Genomic DNA, 25943 nt, shown 5'->3' on the forward strand with positions numbered 1-25943 from the left:
TGGAACGAATCCGATGAAATCTTCGCGTACCTTATTTTCATTGGGGTCATAAAATCGAATTCCTATCGATAATTGTTCTATACTCGCAATATTGGCTGTCTCGTCTGCCAGCACGCTGTATTACTTGGAAGACATAATCTTAGGTTTTATATAATTTCGGAATAAAACATTTCCGGCAATTGATATAAGCTCATTCTGAATATGTACTGACACATACTTAGCGTTTTCAGCGGCAGTCTCAAAGTGCTGTTTTAATAAACCATCGCCAGAATCCACCTTAAATTGGAGATCATAAAAATTACCGGAATTAAAATCCTTCCCTCTCAAACATAAGTCATGTGTTGCACAAAATACAATTGACTCAATAATAGATTATAGCTTTTTCCTGTTCTCCACAACTTGTTTCTCAGTTGCTTCGTTTATTTTCTGTTCAACAGGAAGTTTTGTTAGTCATAACTAGACTTCGGATCGATATGCACTAAAAAACGGCAAAATATGCATGCAAATATGCGCTAAAAATCACGAAAATATGCACTGAAAATATGCAAATATGCATAAAAATTATAATATGCACCAATCAGAAGCTAAAGTTAAATCAGGAAGTTTATTACTTTAGAGAAAAAAGTTGTATTACTTAAACTACATATATTTGGTGTATAACTATGATGCACACATGCTACAATACACAACTGTGTAATTTTCGCTGTTTCTGGCAAAAACCTGTATTTATCAATCAAAACATTACTGTACATCTAAATTATTCCTTCCGTGTCAAAGGTATTTCAAAGAAGCAATGTTACTTGCTGATAAATCTGAAATTCGTGGGTCGTTGTTCCAAGGAACACTTTATTTACACTAAATAAAAATTTTATGCCAGGATTTTTCGCGTCTATTCACTGTGCGTTTCGAAGAAATGCTTGTCCGATTGGTCTTGGTGGCGTCTGTTTCGTTATTGAATCAAACAGCTCAAATGCACTACAAACTAATCATCTCTCTTCTAATCTCGTTATGATCTTTGAAATTGAACTGAAATTGATAAATGCAAGGTCGCTTTTAATGTTTTTAGCTCCGCAAGCGTCCAAGGCTCCTTGAATACATTTGGTTTCTTTGAGTTCAAACAGCTCACAGTCAGTATGTGAAAATGAAAATAATACATCCAGTTTATATATATAAATTTACAAATAAAAAAGAATACGCCAAGTATCTGTGAGTAAAGAATAAATATACTCAGAGAAGCAAATAAACATTTCTGGTATAAGCACATAATAAAAGCTGCCTAGCGAAATTGAATAGGACTCGCAAAAATTCCCGTTAAAGGTTATAAAGTTAAGGAAGATAGAACTATGAGAAAAATAAATAAGGTACATACATGTAATGGACGTAGTGAGATAAAATAAAATCTTGTACTGTACATAGGCCTACCGTATTCAATTACAGTATTTAATTATGCTACGAATTAATACACATAAAACTTAAAGTGAACAAAAAAAAACTACATACGGCTTCAAAAGTCAAGACAAAAAGTAGATGATATGCCCTTTTCAGCGCTCCTCCCTCTGCTTTAGTCTCCCTTTTGACCTATTGTGTATATTATGCTCCTTGTTCCATGTATCTAGACCATCTAGAAAACGAGTTATTGGTATTTGGAATTTACTATTTAAATTGCACTTCGTTCAAAAACTCGCACGGTATCTAGGGCCTTATATGACGGTGGACTAAAGGTTAAATGTGTAGGGTAACAAGTAAACGAAGACCTTTATAGACAACGCAGTTCATATATGTAACTTCTCACAGAAATGTCTAAAACTTTTCTAAACGCAGCATTATGGAACTTGAAAATTTACGTTAAAATGTATATATTAACATCGGTTGTTCGCAACACAGGTTCCGTCTAATCAAGATAATATAACCATTGTTTTTTTTACCTTTAAATTCATGGGGCCGTGAAATATTTCCATTTAAGATAAATTTCCGTTTAAAACGGGGCCTGTTTTTACTGCATTAAAAGCCTGTATTCGAAAACCTTGTTATTGTTTAAAAGAAAATAAATCACTTGAAATTACTTTTTGTAGCCAATTATGTGTAAATCCAATATTGCATCCAATATTTTCTTCTAGCGTAACATTGTCCGTTTCAAACAGTAATAATTTACAATGTATAATATTAATACTTTAAATGGAATAAAGTGATTTGAGCGAGGCATGGAGCATTTGTGAAGAAGCTAAAGTTATTGATACGTTTCGAGAGACCGAGGTGCGTATCAAAGCAACACAAGCTTTTATTTTAATAGTCTCCTAAACTCCTTAAAGGAAAACTTGAGAACTTATCTCAGAAAGTAGCTACCGTAACAAGGTTTAGATTTTATAAAGCAAATATTTTAATTAATTGTAGAGCTCATTTTCTAAAGGGTTGTTAATTTCTTCCCGAAATACATTCTTGAACGGTTTCTTTGGAATGGACTCTGTCGAGTATGAAAAAAAAAAAAAAAAAAAAACAACTCTCGGTTGTTTCATAGTTGTATAAACTCCTTACCAGACTTGAAACTGCTATGAGAATATAAGAAGGCCAAAAAATCAAGCGCTTCTGAAATTTGAGCTTTTGCTGTTGTGAGAAATAGAAATGTCCTTTTCTTTAAACAAGCTTACTTACTTTGAAAATATTACTTGTTTAGCATACACTTTGTAAAATATATTTTCTTTTTGAATTGTTAATGTCTCTCAACTTCAATCCATTGTTTTAGAAGATAACTTCTAGAAGATTTTTCGGGCCCATTTAGTTGTAGTGTGACATGTTTGTCCAATTTTTGTCCACCCAACAAGAAAATATCTATCATTCAATTTAACAAAAGGGGCCACGGTGGCTCAATGGTAGAGTATTCCCTCTGGTGCATGGGGTCTCTGGTTCGATCCCAACTCGCGCCAAGTGAGCTTTGTCACTTCGATCACCTGTAGTGCGACATCTTCAAATTTGAATTTTAACTACAGTAAGTCAGAATTTTGTCCAATTTTTGTCCACCCCCAAAAAACTTGTATTTTGTCCATTTTTAATTCATTTTTGTCCACCCAAGAAAACATTTTGTACCATTCAAATAAACTGGGGAGGGTCATTTCAAAATTTGGCCACTTCGATCACCTGTAGTGCGACATCTTCAAATTCGAATTTTAACTAGCTCAGCATTTTGACCAATTTTGTCCATTTTTGTCTACCCAAGAAAAATTTTGTACCATTCAAATAAACGAGGGAGAGCCATTTCAAAATTTCGGCCACTTCGATCACCTGTAGCACGACATCTTCAAATTCTAATTTTAACTAGCTCAGAATTTTGTCCATTTTTGTCTAACCAAGAAAAGCTTTTGTGCTATTCAAATAAACGAGGGAGGGCCATTTCAAATTTTGACCAGATCGATCACTTGCAGTGCGACGTCTCTAAATTCGAATTTTAACAAGTTTACAATTTTGTTCAATTTCTGTGCATTAAAGTACTAGAAACACAACATTTTGTACCATTAAAATAAATTAGGGAGGGTAATTAAAAAAATTAGCCACTTCGATTACCTGTAATGCGATATCTTCGAATTCAAATTTTAATTAGCTCAGAATTTTGGATTCGAATTGGTATTTTGTCTAATTTCCATACAATTTATACCATCAAAAAAAATTATGCCATTCAAATCAACAAAGAAGGGCTTTTTCAAAATGTTGGCCCCTTCGATCACCTGTAGTGCGACATCTTCAAATTCGAATTTTAACTTGTTCAGAATTTTGTCCAATTTTGGTCCATCCAAAAAAAAATAGTACCATTCAAATAAACGAGGGAGGATCATTTCAAAATTTCGGCTACTTCGATCATCTGTACGGCTACATCTTCAAATTCGAATTTCAATTAGCTCAGAATTGTGTCGAATTTTTTGAACATTTTTGTACCATCAAGAATAAATTCTGTGGAGGATGAATCACTCACCCTTTTCTTATTTTTCTTTCACGGACTTTGGAAGATATTCTAAACCGACAACAATGAACCACTTAAAGAACTTGAGTCTATTTACATTAGAAACTTGAAATTCCATTTTTGAGGAAAGTCGTTGGTCGTTAAAAATTATCAATTCGGTCGTTCCTTTAAATATGCATTTATATGCAGGAACGATATAAACATGCACTAACCTCCGAAATATGCAAATATATGCACTATAAAACTCTGCTATTTTACCCCAAAACAGCTCAAACGAATTTCTGTTTAAAGAGCATATCAATATCACCTCAGGAATAAAACATGCAAATATGCAAAAATCCGAAGTCTAGTCATAACGTTTGAAAAAGCTTGAACACGTTCTGTGAATTCGATATGCCATTCAGATTTTTCATGTGAACGAGCACAGGCAAAAAAGTCATTGTACTTTTGGAATGGAGTTATAATAAAAGACCCCTGAAATCCCCTTTTTATAGGTGGCCGAAATAAAACACAATGCCTTTATAGCCCTCCCTGTAGCTTTCTAGAGTATGAAAGCCAAGGAAACTGACTAAACTATTTGTATAGAAAAGGACGCTTTCCAGTCACAGCATCTTGTTTAAAATTATACGTTTGGCTAGGCTGCTATGGAGATACTAGGAGATCATACCTGTCAGTGTCCGACAAACATGCCTGATAATTTAAATCAATATAATTCTCAATATCCTTGGGATCATAGCTGATCACGTCACTTAAAACACTGTCAGAAAATGTGGAATCAAATTTGGGACATTTGGAGGAAAATACACTCACTTCCCTGTCATTTGATAACTCCACTATCTCTTAACTCCACTTTTGCACCAATACTTACTGCAGAAGAAGTATCTTTAGAAAAGGTAGTTTCTTTTAAGAATACTGTATATCAATCTTTGTTTATTTTTTCCTTTTCCTGTCCATTGTCGGAGCAAAGAAAAAGGCTACTATTAGTTTAATTACACGCACAAATTAAAATAAATTGGAAACAAATATCAACAAGCGGTTCCACACAGTTAAGAACTCAACTGAACTAACTTGACCTCTTTTACTTGAAACATTGACTAGCTACCACAAATAGAAATTTATAATGCCTAACTGGTAACAGATGGTGTATTTTATCAGCATCCCTTCTTTATCAGCCGAAAATAACATTCCATACAAAGGAAGTTTGGTAGGCAGGTAATTTACCCAACCTTGAAATATGGATTAGCGAGTAGTCATTATTGGTGACAAGTAGCAGGTCATAGCTTTATGGGTCTTGCTTTTCAATACGGGTAAGGGGGAGGAGAGAGGGAGGCAATAAATACCGTCTCATTCCTTGTTTCAACAAAGAAAAAAGAGCGAGCCAGCCTCAAGCCAGCGAACTCATGTCCCCCTTTATTTTTTAAGATGTTCCGTTTTGCGTGCTTTTCTTGATCTCCTGGGAAGACACAAACAACGCCTTTGTTCGATTTATAGAGGAAACCGCTTGCTGAATCCAAATATTTATTTTCAATTGTGCACTTGACTCAACCCAAGGTACGTGTTTGTAGAGATTTCATATAAGCGACGCAGAGGTTGAGAGAGAGAGAGAGAGAGAGAGAGAGAGAGAGAGACCAATGCATGTTTTTAACGATGAGTGTGTCTCCTCCTCTTTCTTCGAAGAAGTTTTGGTCACTTGGGAAGATGGAGTAATGCTACCTTGTTTTCCTGACATTTGACTTGGAAGACCCACCAAGAGGTCTAGCACAAGGATGTTATAAAATAGAGGATCTACCCATACAACAAAATCGTGAAGCCATCCGCCACACCTACTCTGCCCGCTCCGCGCCACTAAGATCGCAATATTTCGAGCCAACAAACATGGCGGAAACGAGAGTAGCCAATCAGACGTACCAGCTAAGACGATTCTCAGTTGTTTTTCGGCTTCACTGAGTTCATAGGATGGAGATACGTATGGGTAGATCCTCTATTTTCTAACATCCTTGGTCTAGCAGGTCAAAGTAATATGTTCTTGAGTGCCAAGAAAACGATTGCAAGATATTGTCATAATAAGCATTTTACGTCTGTGCATCAGGTCGATATATATATATATATATATATATATATATATATATATATATATATATATATATATATATATATATATATATATATATATATATATATATATATATATAACTAGCACACAGGTGGAAATGCGTAGATAAGTTGTTTTATGTCTTTAAACAATATGAAGCTCCAATTTTATAAACATCCTTCTTTCTTTTAAAAAAAATACATATATTTGAAACAATTACTTCTTCTTTTAGATATATTAGCCTGTATTCACTAGATTCCAGGGAGGTCGGTCGTCCCCCCTGCGGACGCCCATGCTTGCCAAACCTGCTTACTTTTGTGTATAGGAGGTTACAAAATTCTTATTATATACATTGGTTAATCCTTTGGAATTCATAATGTAAATATGTTAAGAAGTAAAATTGAAATATCTTTTCGAAATTCATAGTTTTCGAGGCTTTATATTATTATTGGCATCAACCACTAATTAAATGACTTTTTGTGTGACTATAGAAAACGAAACAAAGTATGCTTTATCAATTTAAAGCAGAATTTTGAAAAAAGCCCAAAATTTCCCAAGCAAAAAAGTGAAGCAGAAAATACCAATTTTTAAAAAAAGAAGTCCGTTTTTTCCGAACCCTTGAATCTCTACTTAATATATGGCCAAACATGTCTTGAGGATGTGAACTGTGGCACCTTTTTTTGTACTGCGACTCTTAACATGTTAGAGATGAACTACTGAAAAAGTGAATAAAATCTTGATATGAAATAATTTGATATTATACCGAATTAAGTTTATTTTATATTCGTTTCAGTTACAATATCAAACGGCTTTCTTGTAACTGAGTCAGACAATTTTCCATTTGTCCGCAGGTATTTTCTTTAATCACATTCATCTTTACCAAGGTAGATGGAAATAACACTGCTGATAAAGAAATGTATCCTCATTTTTCCGAGAAGAATAACGTCTAAAATTTATGATGAAACTTGAAGAAATAGTTATTCTTCTTACAGCCTCTGTTAGGATTACCAAACAGGTTATTACGAATGGAGGACAAAATTCAAGAGGACAAACCCCAAGGAAAATTCAGATAAAACGGACTAAATTCAAGCGACAGAAACATGTGCGTAGATTAATAAAAGATTTTTTTCCTTCAACTGTTATGCATGTAAAATGTTATCTAAAATTCTTCACTTTACGGAAATAACATTTTTTTTAATGCTTAAAACCCAATAAAAGACTGTTATAGTAAGTACTGTGTATATTTCATAATTTGATCTTTGTTAAAAAAATCTTGATCAGTATTTAAGACAGGGGCGTCATTTAGGGAGGGCAGGAGGGGGCAATTGCCCCCCCCCAAGGGTTTGAAAAATACATATGCTTTAATCGATGTCTACTAATATACTAGTATAAAACGTGAAAGTCTAATGTCGATGGTGCTCTTGCCCCCCTCAAGCGAAGTCTGAAATGACGCCCCTGATTTAAGATTAAAATAAATATTTATACATTACTCAAAAGACTGCTATATGCTACCACACAAGAACGACTTTTTAAAAATCAAACAGCATCACAGTTACTTTTCGTAATTAAAATGAATGGTCTTACTGTAATATACTAAACGTATTTCAAATGTATTAAAGGTATAATAAATAGGAATACCCAGAACTTTTTATATGGATATGTGTGAAAGTAATAAAAATAATCTGCCCTTTTGTTATAACATTTTTACGTTTTATTCAGTTTTCAGCATTTTAAAAGAATGAAAATGTTATTTCAGTTGAAAAAAAATACAGATAACAATTTAGAATATATGATAATTGAAGGGAAAAAATACTCATATAGGATGTGCACTGGTACATCCAATAAATACTCCTGTAATTTTGTCCTCGTCAGAATTTTCCTTGCATTTTGACCGCTTGGATTTAGTTCCCGCTCTCGTTACTAAGACCATTTTATGCATGTGTTCCGTCTGCATACAAACACTCTAGGAGTCAAGCTTTTCGGTGCTGCATTTCCCTAAAAAAAATTTCTTCTTCCAAAGATTAGACAGAACAGGACTATAAATGATTCGAAAGATAAAATCATTTAAAATATTTTCTACAAAGTCCTGGAGGGTTTTAGACAGAACGAGAATGAATCCTTTTAATATTACACCCCCTAATTGGAGGGGTGTAAGGAATTTATTTCTGGGGGGCATGTCTGAAAATTTTAGGGGGGTGAAGGGGGATGTTGATAAATCACTGGTTCGTTCCCTGTCAGTTCACATCGCGTTCACATCTTGTTTGTCGTTTGTTTTAATTCATTCAACGCAATTCATCATTCATTTGTTAACAGATGCTATTGTGGTGCCTTCTGGTGTCAGGTTCGGGTTTGGAAGAAAAGCAAGAAGAAGGCTCTGTAAGTGAAATCATTAATATAATAATTAAAAATTATATTGTTGCATTTGGAAAGTAGAAAGTTATCAATTTAGTATTGAGAAAATCATTCTCACCGTATATGCATTCTCATGTGATGCGAAACTGGTGTGTTTTCTCTTTATCATCGAGTAATGGCTACGATTGTTACATGAATGAAGTAGAGTAAAAGAAGTATTGTAGAGTTATCTCGTTTAATAACATTTAGATAGATCAATATTTTTACATTACAACTTGTGTATTTCATATATAAATTACAAACAATATTAATAATATTAGTAATTCAACTAGTGTAAGTCTGAAGAGGTCAGTGAGGAAAAGAGGACCCGGTGTTTTTTACATGCAGGTTTACTTTCCTCACACCACTCGAAATGGTTGTGGAAAAATCAAATTTATTTCACTGATTTCTTTCTTATAAGATTTTTGCTGGGCAACATGAAAATATAAACTTGGCATATATATCACTTGGCATAGATAAAATACAAAACGTGTGCTAGATAGTCACTAAAAGACATGAATGCTCTAACAGAATCAGCAGAGCGAAAGTGGTGTGCCCGCGCTGGGTTGCATCCGAAGGGGCAGGCGCTTCAGCGTTGCTGGGTATACGTGTAAGCGATATTAGTGCAAAAAAAGTCGGTTTTGGAAATTATAAGAGTTTCAATAGCACTAGTCATGGTTTTATAGTAGTAAGGCTCCACTGGGAAGCATAAAGTACAACTTCTTTACACTCTTCAGAAATACGCCGCCAGTGGAAAGTAGCATTTAACATTCATCTTGCATATTCACTCACTTCCGTCATAAAGCACTTGTGATTTTATACTAGTAACCCTACATGGTAAGAGTGCTCTGTGAGCAGAACAAGTGATTTTGCAACAGGATGTGGCATTGTTTACATAAATTTAGGTAGGGAAATGTTGAGTAGGATCGGTTTATTTTAAGGTTAGGGAAGGGCTGATATTTAGTATCTCCCCCAATCTTGCACATATAAAATTTACAGTGTGTTACTTACTTTACAAAATATAGCCGAGCTAGGGACGGCTAGCGAAGGGACTTAGAAGCCCCCGGGGCCCTTGTACTTCTACCTTTATCACAATTTAGACAAAAACAAGGTACTCGGTTCTGGAACCATGAAACGAGTTAGGGGAGATACTAAATACCATCCGGGAAGTTTGGACCCATTTTGTTAAATAAAATTAATGACTAAAATATTACGGTAATTCCTCGTATTGGTATATATTGTAGATCGGTTCCTATGGATGTTCTGTTTAAAGTACACTTTTGCTCCCTACATTTGTAAATCTTTAATACAGCTGGGCCTTACTGCTGTATTGCCGTACCAATTTGAAAATCGAAAAAATGGACCAAAATATACTGCATTCGGTTATAATTGGTTGGACTACATTAAGTTACGTTATATTATGTTATTAGGTGTGCTGATTTACTATACGGATCCATAGTATAAGTATCAGTAATAGTAGTAGTAGTAGTAGGAACGGGTTAGAAGCCCCGCAGGGGTTGGTTGGATTCTGTTCTCGACATGAAATTAGCAAATTAAAGACTTGCCCAAATTTTTCTGTACATTTTACAATGTATGGATCCGTATAGTAAAACAAGTATACTTCTCCGCGAAGTAGTCCATCCGCCTCCACATACAGTGACACTTGCATCAAAGACAACCAGCAAATACAATCAGTTTTTGAACTTTTACTATTTCCCTTACCTGACTTTCACTCACTCTTCCTTATAAACATCAATTGACCCGGTAAATTTCCTAAAATTTGTCCGACAATACAGCAGTTAACCCTACAGTTGTATTATTTTGTCTTTAATTCTTTCCCTTGCAGATATTTGTTCCTTATAAATATGTCTTTTCATGCAAAGTATTCAATTTTACCTGTACATCTTCCAAAAGGTAGTGTGCCAAAAAGTTGATTCGACGTTCATCAGAATACATGGGCTGTTTATACATTACACTTTTCAGCAGATACTCGTTCCTTACCCAGACACGGAAAGTAAGACTAGTTTGAGGTAATTTGCGACAGATGGTGTTATGTCTTTACATGTAAGGCAGGTTGGTGCAGTTGTGTGAAAAGCACCTCGAACCTGTGTACTAGGTGATTACTAAAAACTAGTATTGCATCTAATTCGATCACGGCAGGGCGAAGCTGGAGGGTAGGCGCGGAGATACGTCAGTGGGGAACATGCGCGTTAGCGAAAGGGTTTGTGAAATATTATTTTGTTTCAACATTTGCTAATACAACTGTTTGATGTTAGTTATTCTCCTGTATCTCAGTTCTACTGAAGGAGACACAGTTTGATTAAGTGTGTTCCATTCCTCTTGTCACACTTTCCAAACACCGTCGAGTGACGAGTGTACGTAGCTGTAGTGTAGACGGTTCAATGGTCGTTTCAATAAGGAAACTTACAAACATCCATGAGAGATGCGTGCATGCATTCCACAGTGATATTTGGATGTAACAGCCTACATAAATTTCCGTCGTGTCTGACTGGACGCTTTGCCCTGGTTAATGACAAGGCGAGGGTATCACTGCCATATAGAAATGAAATTCGTTACAGAAAATCCGAAATGATCTGTACAAACATTCATACTTCAGAATTGTCATTGTTTTTGAAGGCTGAGAGGAAAACGTACGAGGGTGGGCTGATAAGTTCTCGGCCCAACCCAGAAGGACTTGAGCTGCAGGTATGAAAGTGTGAGGCTATTCAATATAGGCACCTCCAAGGTCAACACACTTGTCACTTCGATGCTGCAACTTCTCTAACCCCTTAAAAAAAAATCTCAAGGTTTGCAAAAAACTGTTCCGCAGCTGTTATCACCTCTTCATCACTGTGAAATTTCTGTCCTTTCAGTGCTGTTTTGAGTTTTGGAAACAGATAATAATCAGAAGGGGCAAGATCTGGCGAGTAAGGTGGGTGGTCAATGCACTGAAACCCTGGGTCCCTCAGAAAATCCATTGTTCTGCCAGCCTTGTGGACGGGAGCATTGTCCTGCAAGAACAAGACAACTCGTGTCAACTTTCCCCGGCGCTTTTCTTTAAAAACGTCCTTTACCTTAGCCAGCAGACTGCAGTAATACTCTGCAGTTATGGTTTGGCCCTTTGGAAGGTAGTCTAAGAGCAAAATACCATCCTTATCCCAGAATATTGAGGCAAGCACCTTCTCTGTGGACTTTCGTGCTTTGAATTTTTTGGGTCTTTGAGGTCCTGAGTGGCGCCACTCGCATGACTGCTGTTTGGTTTCCGGATCACAGTAATGCAACCCCGTTTCATCCTGGGTAACAAGCCGATTCAAAAAATCGTCCTTGGAGTTCGCAAAATGCCATAAAATCACCTGCGATGATTCACACGTTCGCGTTTCTGATCCACGTTCAAACATTTAGGAATCCATTTCGCAGAAAGCTTGCGCATGTCCAACTGATCATGGATTATTGACCCAACACGTTCTTTGGATATGTGCACTTTGTCAGCTATCTCCTGAAGCGAAATCAGTCTGTTGCTCAAAATCAGGTCATGAATCTAATCCACTTTTTCCGAAGTTGACACTGACACTGGCCTGCCACACCTGTCACCATCTTCTGTTGAAAATTCACCACGCTTTAAGTTCGCACACCATTTCTTCACAGTGGAGGATGAAGGGCACTGTCCACCCAATGTGTCTAGCATGCAACCATGGATTTCCTTTGGTGAATTAAACATCTGGCTCCGCCATGGTTCATTCAATTACCTGTAAAATAAAAACCGTTCATGGTAGAAGCGTGAAATTTGGTACTTAAACATATAAAAGATCAACATTTCACATAACATCAATTACATCAGGGTAGTACATTCGGAAGGGAATCGGGCCGAGAACTTATCAGCCGACCCTCGTATAAGGTCATTCCGTATGAAATCACCAAATCTGAAACTGAAATGTGGCTTATATGTTTTAAATTTTCCTCAAAATGTGTACATGTGTTGTGATACTCAAACATAACACACCTCTAAAATTTTACAGCTCTTCCTCAAAGGGGACTCGTGTAGGAGCCTTTCGAAATTTTGGAGGTTTTGTGCAAAAAATAAGTCCGCCCTCGACTTTAAGTGCTGAAACCGCTAGCAAAAACACCATCTGAATTTTGTTTATATTTAAAGAACACCATTTAAAACGTTGAGTTGATGTTAGGTGGGCCTTTTCAGAAATAGTTGCCAAATTCCCAAGTGGAGTTAAGTATATGAATTTCACCATCAAAGATTAAAAAGAACAAAAGTAATGTCGAAATTTGGCAACTATTTCTGAAAAAGGCCCACCTAACATCAACCTCAAGTTTTCAAACTGGTGTTCCTCTTTAACATATAAAAAAATTAGATGGTGTGTTTTAACATGTTCAAGAAAAACAAATTATGACACAATGTAAGTTGAGGGCGGATTTAGGCACTTTTTGCACAAAACCTCCAAATTTCCAATGGCTGTTTCCAGTTTTCTATGCTGAAAATGTTTATAATTGTCAAGACTGAGATGATTTAATAAATGAATTGTGCCAGAAATTTGAAACTTCAAGTGCCATTGCTGAAAGGACTCATATTCTATCATTAGTTCCAAAATTATTTGCTATAATATGAAAAATATCGAAACATTTCAAACAGCCGAGTATCTCGTTTGTAATGCCCAGAAGATCAGAAAGGAGCATGATATTTTAGCCAAACCTGGTTCTAAAAAAGGACATAGTATTTCTGTAAACAACGTTAATTTAGTCACAGAATTTTACAACAGTGATGAAGTGGCCTGAAATGCTGGATTCAATGTCACTATCAATAAGAATATGAATTTCATCATCAAAGGGAAAAAAAAGAAGAAAAAAATGTTGTCAAAATTTGGCAGTTATTTCTGAAAAGGCCCACCTAACATAAACCTCAAATTTTCGAAATAAGTATTTCTGGTAACCCTGTTTTTCATATAAAAAATTAGGAGGGTGTTGCGTGGCTAAGTATGTTTCTTTACAATGGTTGACGATTCTTACGGAAAAAAAAAAAAAAAGTGGAAAAGGTATGCAATTTATAAAATTATTTTAAAACTGTATGTGCCTATTACGTAGCATATATACTGCTGTTTGATTTAACAAATGAAACACTGAATAATAGTGAACTATCACCATATACACATATTATATTTACATGTTTGGTTGATTTTAAGCAATTTGAAATATTGAGCCTAGGTTCTCTTATCACCAGTTTCAGAGAAGCTCTTCTCAATAACTTTAGTTTCTTCTTCAGAAATGCTGTAATTTCTGCCAGTACCAGATGAAATATTGGGTACTCCAATATTAATGATCCAGTTTCCGTATGGAATCCAGCATGTGTCAAGTGTTTTTGGCCAGAAAAAACATTTTCTTTGTGTCCATGGGGATGAAGGAAATTCACATTAGTCATGATGTTCCTGTGAATTCTCAACTAGTTTTCTAACCCACCATTTCTCTTCATAAATGCAAGTAATAAATTGCTCACGTGAAAGGGTAATGTCTTTTGATTCTGCTCAATATTTACAGTGAATGTGGTCTGAAGAAGATACACGACTGACTTTAAGTTTTGACAGGCTGGTGTGTTTATAATGATGATTTTCACGCGTCTCTTGCAACGTGATGGCTTCTTCAGTCTCTCTTGAAGTATTGGACGAACGTTTTCAATATCTTCTGTCACACACACACAAAAGGAAAAAGTTTGACATTGGTTATAGTTTGACAAAATTTCAAGAAATCGGCAACTAACAATCCGGTTATACAGTGGCCTCTGTAAACTCGCATGTCTAGGTAGACATGTCGGCGTCCCACCCATGCCATCGCAAACACTTTTGCCATGGCTTGTGGCAAAATAGTTTCACACACATGTGAGTCCAAAATTACTCATGGAGGCATAAATTGACAAAAGTCTTTTTTATAGATTTTATATCAGGCTGCTGATTCATTTCGGAAGTAAATAATGTGTTTAATGTGAGGGAAAACATCATTAATGTACTTCAAAAGAATAACTTGGAAAGCATAAAATGTAACTGTATTCTTCTATCTGCGCTTTACGAATGAGATACTCGGTTGTTTGAAATGTTTCAACAGGTTTCATATTAGTCTAGGATTTTGGGTCTAATGACAGAATTTGAGTTTTCTCAGCAATGGTACTTGAAGTTTCAAATTTCTGGCACAATTCATTTATTAAATCAACTCAGTCTTGACAATTACAAACATTTTCAGCATGGATGGGGGTTTTGTGCAAGAAGTGCCTAAATCCGCCCTCAACTTACATTGTGCCATAATTTGTTTTTCTTGAACATGCCAATTATTTTGAAAATTTGAGGTTGATGTTAGGTGGGCCTTTTTCAGAAATAATTGCCAAATTTTAACATTATTTTTTCTTCTTTTTTCTCTTTGATGGTGAAATTCACATGTTTAACCCCACTTGGGAAGTTCATTACTACAATGTTTTAAATGCTACAAATTCAAAGATTGTTTTAGTGAAAAACCGTTTTCAAATAGCTTCAATATCTTCAGAGATCTAGCGGTTTCAGTACTTTAAGTCGAGGGCGGACTTAGGTGTTTTTTGCACAAATCCTCCAAATTTCGAATGGCTCCTACACGAGTCCCATTTGAGGTAGAACTGTAAAATTTTACAGGTGTATTATGTTTATTTACCAGAACATTTGTACAAAATTTGAAAAAAAAATCTAAATCATACGAGCCACCTTGATTTGTTGATTTCATATGGAATGGCCCTATATTCATATAGTAATATTAAGATAGATTTACTTCCTGACCGATAATATTATATTTTATATTTACGTATATTTTCATGTTGTAATACTTTGTATGTTACTACGAATAATACAAATGTATTTGTTACAGACTGACTGAAGAGAATGGCATCCTTTGTACGTTCCACTTTCAGAGCCTTATCCCAAAGGCCTGTGCTAACAGCAATGCAGAGGCGAGGTTATGCAGATATGTCTTTCACTTTCGCAGGAGCTAACCAGGTATAGCCAATTTTAAAGTTGAATTATGTATACTGAATCTAATGTCATTATTGCACAATAATGGAATTTATTATCTTGATTCAAAATTATAATCTTACCTAATATCGGTGAAGTGTGTTAGTTTTAGAAAGAGAAAACTTCGAATACCTTCTATACTATCTAGCATTGTGAGCTCAGCGGTTAGCGTACGCACCTTTGGCGTGAAAGACCCGGGTTCGATTCCCTGTGGGAGCTCATGTGGCTCGGATTCCATGTTAATCAGTAGATCCCGTCTCATAGAGCCTCGCTTCTGAAAAGGACGTTACTCAAAATCACCTCACTATCTAGCATTGCTAGCAGAAGATATTAATTCTATTATTATTCACGTGTACATTCAAACTGAATATTTAAATTTAAACATGTTGTAAAATGGTTTATTTTGGAATTTGATAAGATAGATACTAAACAATGATAAATATATTAATAAAATTTCCAATGAAAAGAAAATGTTATCGTAATGTCTAATTCCCCTGTAATGTTTTTCATTGTACAGGCTTTGCTTTTATAGACTTAAATTTGATTGAAACTACTCACTGAGCAAAACTACGTTTATTGTAAAAATTATTCACGTATAACAGTTTCTCCAGCTATCCACTTTGGCTTCATCTAGACACTTATTTCATGTCAGCAGGAATAATGTTACCCAAGTACCGAAAATAAAACCAGTCACTTGTTTTATTTTCTCCCCTCTTACTTCTATATTTGACTCCGACCGCTTCGTTCCAATCACTATGGTTTTTGTCTTTCTCACTTTTTATTTTCACCCTATATTCTTCACCGTGTGTCCTCAAGTTTTCTATTACCTCATTTACTTTCTTTTCAGATTCCGTAACAAACGCCCTATCTGCAAACCGTATAACCTAATCATCTACCTCCAACCGAAATACCGTCTTCATTATGTAGGGAAAGAAAATCATTTTAAGTGTTAACTCGTATTGCTATACAATCCTCCATGTCACTATCATTTAATTGGCACCACATAAACTACTACTAAACAATCAAAATCATCATTGCATGAACTTGAAACTAGTTTAGGTAAAATCGAAAACTATGGAATCAGTGGATGTGAACTGCAGAGGTGTTATTCTGCTTTAGAACAGTACGAAGCCACGTTGCTAATATCACTCTGTGACATAGTTATCAGAGGTATCCTCTGATATCAGTTGGAAACGCTGATGTATCCTCTCATATTCCTGCACCAATGAGCTGTCAAATTATGGTTTGTTCTCTAACCGATTGGTTTTGAACTGATTCTGGGTTTGAGTCTTTGTAGGACGACCGTTAATTATGGCTAAATATCCACTTGTTTCTTACCCGTGGTTCGGAGTGCAGAGAATTTACGCAAGCAATATAATACGACCTCCAATCCTACAAAGAAAAAATACGTTATCTGGACAACGATGATTTCATGGTAATCCCAGCTAAGAATATAATAACACCACACAAAAATTTCCATATAACTTATAGATTACCAGTATCAAATAATAATAAAATATATTTAACGACTTAATATAATAAAATATATGAAATGTCCATACTTCTGATTGTTTTCTTTTTTAAATTATGTTGTAGCCCTTCTCTCTGGTCTAGTTGCTAGCGTGTGTACCTTTGAGGCATGTGGTCCCTGGTTAGATGGAAGAGCGCAAAAAATTTATTTTACAGTCGTTCATTTCCATTACTCATATGTCTCCTTTAGCCTAAAGGGTATAATCGTGGGACGTTAAACTAAAGAATTTAATTTTAGTTTCATAAATCATGTATCTAAATGTTCCGATAGATATTTGAATTATTATTATTATTTTCTAATGAAAGCCTCAAATAACTTCTGAAGTAGATCATTATTGTAATACTAACAAGTGGAAATAACCCAAATTACCATTATATATTTTTTACTAGCAGATTGCCCGTTCTTCGCACGGGGAGAATAATTTCCATTTGGACATAAGGAGCAGTGTGGACTGAATTTGGATTTGAATGGCATCGGAAGTGTCACTGTTCGTCTCAGTGACCCTGGAAATTATGGATTCGATACTAATATCTGTCATTTTCGATCATTTTTAAATATCTTACCTCCTCCCTCTCACCTCAATGCACCGTCAAAGTGAAGTGATGAAAACCATCCCAGGCCCGAACCTTACCTATGTTGTAAATTTGGTCGAGATCGGTCGGGTGGTTCAAGAGTTAATAAATCACAAAAATAGTCACTTTCACTTTTATTTTGTTTTATATATTTCCCCCTCCCCTACGTTGCATCTATGTTGAAACTTTGATAGAGATCAGTCAGGTGGTTTAAGAGTTAACAAAGTCACAAATATAGTCACTTTCAGTTTTATGTATTAGATTTTAACTTGTGTTTTAACGTGACCTTGATGTTTCCGAACAAGATCGCAACGATTGACCGAAATTTTGACTACGTTAGGAAAGAAAATTTGAGTTAAGATATTGTTCCATTCTCTGTTCTTCGCACTGTATTATGCGGTTAGTTAACTATCTATCTATTAAAATGCTACAATAGCAATTAAAAGCGCCTGATTTCCAACCTAAAACTTTAGCTTTCAAATCTTTGATTTACGGTTATGTGTGATTTCACGTTTAACAGAGACAAACATTTTAAGTATTTGTACTTTAAATAGTCTAAATTAGTTAACTATATCTTTTTCATAAAGTTTATGATATAAAATTATTGTTCAAAGCCTTTATATTTTAATAAGCCTTCTCTAAAATCAATGCATATGAGTTGTGCTTCCGTCTTCCGAGTTCTTTTAAACTATGTTTATATGTTCGTGGCCTTCCTTTCGACAATGAGATCTCGGAAACTACAGGCTCTAGAAAGATGACATTTTCACTGATCGATTGGAAATTTTGCGTAGATTGTCCAGTTCTAATTGAATATGAAAAAAAAAAAAAAAAAAAACATGGCCATTATTTCTATATTACATTTTTTAAGGGTAAGCTGGAAGCATTGAAATTAAAAAAAAGCATCATATCATATGTGTTATACATTCCAACACCACAATGTTGTATATTGGGGTTGTATATGTCTCAGGCGTTTGCTCCATGGCCAAATAAGAGTGAAAAAGGAAGGATAACCATTTCTCGAGTCTTAAGATAAATCTTTATTTTTTTGAGTGTTTTGTTCAATGAACACCATATATAACTGACATTATAATTAATTGTATATGTAATGTATTTGCTTATTACATACTGCATGCAAGAAGAAAGAAAACACTGGTCATACATGAATTACAAACTCCAACCGGAAGTAGGCTCAAATCTTGCAAACGGTGCGAGATATTGAGAAAAAATAATCGGAAAAAATCTCCCCTTTATGATACCTCTTGCCGATTTTTTTAAAATCAAGACTTCTTTCACTTGTGTCTGTAAAGGGACATGTACATATGTTGTGAGAAATGAGAAGGAGATTTATGCTCATATGCGAATGATGCTATGTGGAGAGCGCAGGTTCAGCTAGTCTATATATTAAAATACTAGGTTTATATGTTGGACGCCAATCCTTTCGACAATGAGACCTCGGAAACCACAAGTGCTAGAAACACGCTGTTTTCACTGGTCGATTCCAAATTTTGTGTAGATCGTCCAGTTCTCATTCGAATTTTCAAAAATCGTATCGTTATTGTTCTATTCAACATTTTAAGGGCTGTTTTGAACCCGTAAGATTAACATTGTTGCTGGCCAAAACTACGGTTAGGCAACCAATAGATTAGTTACGTATGGCGGGTTGACGGACATTGCAGGCGTTTTGCTTAAATTTTTATGACAAAACTCATTGCACGCTCGCAACTTGAAAGGCCTCAAGAGACGCAATGAGGCGTACTTGGACGGATATTGATTTGTTAGAAAAATATTTCCAATTGATATCGTGTTACTTCTACAGATTTGCTACAAACTCATTCCAACATCTATACATAGTAATTCACTTTCTTTGTGAGTCTCCTATCCTTTACTTGTGAGTCAATCCATCTGAAGTGGTCCAAAGATAGTGAAAAATGGTTGCTCGACCATCTCAAAACTAAAAATTTGAGTGGACGAACCTTGTGTATGAGAAGATCAATAACACTATTGACGTTGTTGTATGTACAAGTGTTCCTGAATGGCGGCCATCTTTGTTGCCGGTGCCAAGTTTGGCATTTTCAAGCGTTTACGAAAACTGCAGTTGCTCAGGACGTGCGAATTAGACGAACACCAAACAAAAATGAATGTTTACATGAGAGACTGAGGTACGCGGAGAAAATATATTCTTGCTTTTAATTAAATATGCATGGTTGCAAACCAATACATTAAATCTCCAGAAAAAGTACAGAAAATTACACTTTTAAAGGGACTGTATTTTGGAATGGCACAAAATGGGGGTTTATAAGTTTTGTGCTGAATACTATTACATGTAAAGTCTGCAGAAATATCAACAGCTATGATACTATTAGCACTGTAGATTTATAAGAGTCCGAAAGTTGAAGTTTGTGATTTTAATGCCATTTTTGGTCCGTAATATCTCAGAAGGGCAAAGTTCTAAAAAATTGCTACTTAGGCCACAAAGTAATTCTGTATGTGAATAAACTATTGCAAAAAAAAATTGTGACTGATATTACATGAAGAAAAAAGTAAGAACATGGTAAACACGCGAAGAAAGCACGTGCGTGACGATGGTCGTAACCCGGAAAAATTTAAATGTTTGGATATGTTTCATGCTAGATCTCAAAAACTACGCCTGGTGTAACAATTAAGTTTTTTTGGTTCAGTTGTGGGAAAGGCACACCTATATGTTGAGGAGGTTAGCTCATAGTGTGGAACACAAACCTCCACAACAACAACAACAACAGCAGCAAAAAAACGACAGAACTTTCTTGGTTACATTTATATGATAATGAAAAACGAAGGATAACAATTTCTCCAGGCTAAAATGAATCTTTATTGTTTGGAGTGTTTTGTCCAATGAACACCATATATCACTGTCATTATAATTAATTGTGTATGTAATGTATTCGCTTATTACATAATGAATGCAAGAATAAAGAAAACGCTGTTCATACATGAATTAGGGACTCCAACCGAAGTAGGCTGAATCTTGGAAACGGTGAGAGATATTGAAAAAATAATCGAAAAAATCTCCCCTTTATGGTATCCCAGGCTGATTTTATCAAGACGTCTTTTACTTATGTGTGTAAAGGGACATGTACAGATGTTGTGTGGAATGACAAGGAGATCCATGCTCATATGTGAATGATGCGCTGTGTAAAGAGCGCAGGTTTAGCTAGTTTTCTTTTAATATAATAAAATGTGCCTGAACAGACTCTGCCCCCAACGGAAGCCTGTGCTTAAGAAAGAAAGAGAAAAAAAACTTATGATCGCTTAAATTTTCATACCTAATTCCATGTAATAAAACTTGTTAATCGATACATGTGCATCACGGAAACGGAAAGCCTATTTGTCTCTTAATAATAGAACATTTTATATTGTTCAAAAGGCAATGGTTTTGTTACTTTTAAATTTTCCACTAATTTTTAGTATTAAAAAGTAGTGTGGAGATGATTACTTCCATATTCAGGGTCTCTATAAAGTCATTTAACATTTTCCATTTACACATCTTTATTGACGTAGGGACAAACATACTGAAGCATTCGCTATGCATATTAATTAGTTCTTTTTAGCAAAGTTACGTAATAACTCTTAATTTTCACTCTAACTCAATGAAAGTTTTTTCTTTGAGGCTTCGCTAAGTCTCATTGAATTCAGTTGATTTTGAGTTTAACGTTCCTTTCATCAGGGAGGCTATATGAGACGGGACATACTGATTAACGTGGAATCCGAACCATATGAGGTTTCGCTGGGAATCGAACCCGGGTCTCCCACGCCAAAGGCGCGTACGCTAACCGCTTAGTCACGAAGGAGCTCGCGCTAAGTCGCGTGTGTATCCGAGCCACACAACTGCGCTGGTAAATACGTGAAGACTTACAAGACCATTACGTTGAAATTTACTAATTCCTTACAGTACGTATGTCTATACGCGAGAGTTAGAAAGTTACTTTTACCAGACAACCGTTTTGAAAAGTACTTGTCTATGTTCTTAACGAACGTACTTTCGTATAATTGTTCGTACGTCAATAAAGTTTCTGTAAGTGGAAAATGATATATATATATATATAAAAGGGTACTTACCAATCAATATATCCTCATGTGGGAAAACTAAATATTCTCCAGACGTACCGGGACAAGCTAGTTCATAGATATTGTAGAATCAGAAGCCATATCATGTCCAGATCAAAATGGGAAGGATACTAATATGTACAAGTACTTAAAGTGAACACATGATTATCGTATTTTGACAAGATTGCTGCTTGAAGCAAATGGTTAGGAGAAAGATGGCAATACGTTTATTATTATTGCTTGCGAAAATCAGTCTGTCTAATGAAAAGTAATCTTACGTTACATTCTATTAGTGTACTGTATTAAAATCACACTTTCCAAAACTTATAGCAATGTTTTTACCTCTTAAGTCCTTCTAACTTCATTGGGTGCTTTTTCAAAGGTGGTTGCTATCTTATATCATCCCTGTTAGTATCTTCTTAAACTATTAAATATGCTGATTTAGTGGATCCCCAACAGTGCTAATATACTGTATATACTCGAATATAAGACCTCTGTGTTTTTCAAAATATAGGAGTAAGATTTGGGAGGTGCTTTTATAATTTCATAACATATGTTTGAGATATGTTTATATTTATGATATGTTTATGAGATATATTTTTATAATCTAATAACATATATTCAAAATTTATACGGTTTACCCAACATTGTTAGGGTCGTCAAGTCTAGGAGGCTTAGGTGGGCAGGTCATGTAGCTACAATGGAAGAAAGTAGAAACGCTTTTAAAGTCATGACTGGAAGACCAATCGGAAAATGACCATTAGGAAGACCTAGGCGTGTAACCGCCTTGATAAGCTGGTCGCTGTCCTTGGCTCGTGGTATTACCAATAAGCATACTCCTGATACTTTAACTTACCTGGACAGGACAACGAAGACCTCTCCAAGAAATGTTACAAACTGTTTCCCAAAAAGCTCGTCGGTCTCAATGAGATGAGCATTAGGCGCCGAGAGGTTCGGGTGTCTCGTCTCGAAAACCTCACGGACGATCAGACGGTCATCCAGACCATAACGCACACAAACATCACTCATACAAACAACGAAAACACACTGAATTAAATGACACTATACTTATTTATTAGAACACTATTTTGAAAAAGAAATAGCGAAGAGGAATGGATACAACACTGAACACTGAGGATATATATCAATTTTAGTCGCTGAAATCACGCTTTGCCCTTTTCGGGTAATATAGCCCTTTATATATATGATTACGATTGAGATATCACTACAAATTCTTCTCTCACACCCTTGACACACTTGGGGGGTAGCACTGGGGAAAAGTTGTCTGGATCGTCCCACGATGAATCTAGTTGTTACGCTGAACAGTCCTGCAGCGTAAAGGTGAATCTTCAGTAAAGTAACGAAAAGATCTCCACAGTGGAATACTGATATTGGAGGGCGCGTATATAACTTTTTAAACGCACAAGGTCAGCGGACCTGGGATTTTACTAGTTGGGGCTAGCCGTAAGAAATCGTCCTTCACCGGCTAAATAGCTTGTGCCCCTTCACAAAACTTAACCAACGCAACGGGCGTGGTGGTTGCGTACAACACCGGAGTCGAACTCCCTGAGCATCCAAGCTCAAGCTACGGGTTGCAATGGTCAACAGAAAAATGTTGGCAGTTCATTTCAAAAATCACTCAGTTACTCACCTGTATGCACATACAAACAGAATATAGAAAACAATTTCTGTTAATTTTAGTCAACTGCCCATAATGCACTAGACACGGCGATAACACTGGCGTGAGAAAGTACAGATAACGAACTGCAAAAATTGTGAGGCTGGTGCCACTTTGGCTACTGGGACATCTGGTCAGCCCGTATTTCTCTAATCTATTGTAATGTTTCCATAAGCGATTAACGAAAGCACTTAATTCAGTTCCAAATAACTGCAGAATATATACTGTGCATATAATGAGTCAGGGAGAAACACTGAAATGGTTAGTCACTAACTGAAATGTTCTCAGCAAAAGCAATGTTTTAAATATATATATGAAAAAACGATGAAAGACTTCTTTGTCCAATTGTGTGGGAAAGAAGCAATTCCCACCAAAGAAAGAACTTATGTGCGTTGCAGAATAAAGTATAAATCGAAAATAATAATCACAGTCTTTACGAAATATACAGTGTCCACAAGAAATCCTTCTATAACCTGGTAGCGGTTATAGGCGCAGATGGGAGGACAATATTAAGATGGATCTCGCAGAGATAAGAATACAAAGTAGAAACTGGATCCAATTGGCTAAGGATAGAAGTCAGTGGAGAGCTTTTGTGAACGCGGCATTGAACCTCTGGGTCCCATAGGCCATAGTGTTAGTTAGTTAACATATGTTTGAACAAGTGGTAGCTATACTGGTAGATTTTCTTTAATTGTTTTTTCTTAAGTTGATTTATTATTCCTCGCATAATACGATTTTGGACAAATAGAATGTAACAGTCCAAGTAAATTCGAGCACATTTTTGAAAATGGATAAAGGTGCTACTGGTAACTCCATCAGGAAAGGTCTTGTAGCAAGTCCGCGTTTGGTGCGAACACTCCCGGGTTCGATTCCCGGTCGAAAAAGTGTAAAAGCTTTTTCAGACCAGGTATCCTGAGTGAAGTTTACTTCATTCACAACAGACAAATGTCGGGATGGTACACCACATAATAGTCCCAGACTGCTTCCTTCCTTTCCCATTCCTTTCTACCTCTCCAATTCTCCGCGTGGTGTGTTCGCAGAGGGATGTCATCTCATATGTGACGGGCTAGCATGTGCATAGATGCCGACAGCCCAAAAATGTAATTCCTAATCCTAACGTAGAGCAAGTCACTGGTTTCGCAGCCAGGATAAACTTTAGGTTGGTGATTGCGTTAATTTTCTGTACTTATCGTATAGAAGGTGCTTGTATCCGCATAGTAATCAAATTTTCAAACCGACAATTTTTTAGAAGGGTACTTGTATTCGAGTAAACACAGTAACCAAAAAATTAAAAGTTTTGAGAGGAACTATATTTGTAGTAAGTAACTGTCGTATTTTATTTTCCTCTAACTTGAAATGTTGCCATGCTTTACAATCCCAATTACTTTTGGGGCTAAGATATGGCAACATTGCAAGCTAACTGGAAGAAAGCATGGCAGTTACTTAATATAAACAAATATAGTGTAAATATAGTTCATCTCAAAACATTTCAACATTTAGTTAGCACATTTGGAGATCTATTAAATCAGCATATTTTATAAACAAGACGTTAAAAAGAACGGGATAAAAATAGCAGTCAACAACTTTTGAGGACCAGCCCGGTGAAGCTTGCAAGACTTGAGCTGACGAAATTATAGCTGAAGTGAAATAAGAATTACACTGTTTAGGTTAATTAAAAAATCTTATTACATGCGTGAAAGTGCATATGTTAGCATACTAAGATTGTAGATGTTTACTTAGCGAATGCCAAGTGTTATCTAATGAGCAACTGCTGAAAATATTTGTTACATGAATTATGCATTCTATCACTATATTGGTTATTTGATTTTTGGGTTCCGTAGTTTATACAGTATCGTTCAAAATTAGTGTAATCTCTTATATTAAACGGGAACTTGTTCATAATGGAAGTAAGAATACCGTGGTATTTCGTTAAAACTGGGTTCACTGTAATCGTCAGTGTTTTTTTTTTTTTCCTTTTTTTCAATTAACAGTTATGTTAATTTGTTCTTCCAGATATATTATCACAACGCAGATATCCGGCAGGTGGATGTCCCATCCTTCAGTGGCTGCTTCGGTATCCTTGCACAGCACGTGCCTACATTAGCTGTATTGAAACCTGGCATTGTCACAGTATTTGAGAAGGATGGTACTGAGAAGAAGTACTTCGTTTCAAGTGGCTCTGTAACAGTCAACGAGGATTCGTCAGTACAACTCCTAGCCGAAGAAGCCGTAACGTTAGACCAATTGGATCCTGCTGCCGCGAGGGAAGTTTTAGCCGAAGCACAGAAGAAGTTAGCGCAGGCAACAACAGAGGTTGAAAAAGCAGAAGCTCAGATAGCAATTGAGGTCGGTGAGGCCTTAGTACAGGCAGCGCATTAACGATTCTTTTCTTTGGTGCAAGTGTAGAATTATAGAATATTGTTTGCAATGGACAGTTTGTTGTTTAGGTTTAGCTGTACTACCAACGTTCAATATAAGCAAGGACTTTATTTTTTTTTAATGAAAACAAATGGGAATCAAGATAAGACATGTAATATAAGTGAAAGTGACATTGTAAGTAATAAGGTCCTCTGAAACATGTATGAATGTACTATAGATCATTAAATGATAACACTTCAA

General features: G+C 35.8%; 1 protein-coding gene across 1 annotated transcript; it reads left to right on the forward strand.

Annotated features, from left to right (window-relative positions):
* The first annotated feature begins 8278 nt into the window (after positions 1–8278).
* On the forward strand, positions 8279–25943 carry LOC145677070 (ATP synthase F(1) complex subunit delta, mitochondrial-like). Its single transcript, XM_081747749.1, has 3 exons — positions 8279–8417; positions 15318–15445; positions 25338–25943. The coding sequence occupies exons 2-3, from the start codon at positions 15332–15334 to the stop codon at positions 25701–25703; spliced, it is 480 nt and encodes a 159-aa protein (XP_081603875.1). The 5' UTR covers positions 8279–8417; positions 15318–15331; the 3' UTR covers positions 25704–25943.

The sequence above is a fragment of the Thermobia domestica genome, unplaced genomic scaffold (genome assembly GCF_964235325.1).
Source record: "Thermobia domestica unplaced genomic scaffold, izTheDome1.hap1.1 HAP1_SCAFFOLD_590, whole genome shotgun sequence".
Taxonomy (NCBI): Eukaryota; Metazoa; Arthropoda; class Insecta; order Zygentoma; family Lepismatidae; genus Thermobia; species Thermobia domestica.

Coding starts and splice junctions, on each gene's coding strand:
- LOC145677070 (XM_081747749.1), top strand. CDS start 15,332: ATGGCATCCTTTGTACGTTCCACTTTCAGAGCCTTATCCCAAAGGCCT. Junction 15,446..25,337: donor CTTTCGCAGGAGCTAACCAG/GTATAGCCAATT, acceptor TTGTTCTTCCAG/ATATATTATCACAACGCAGA.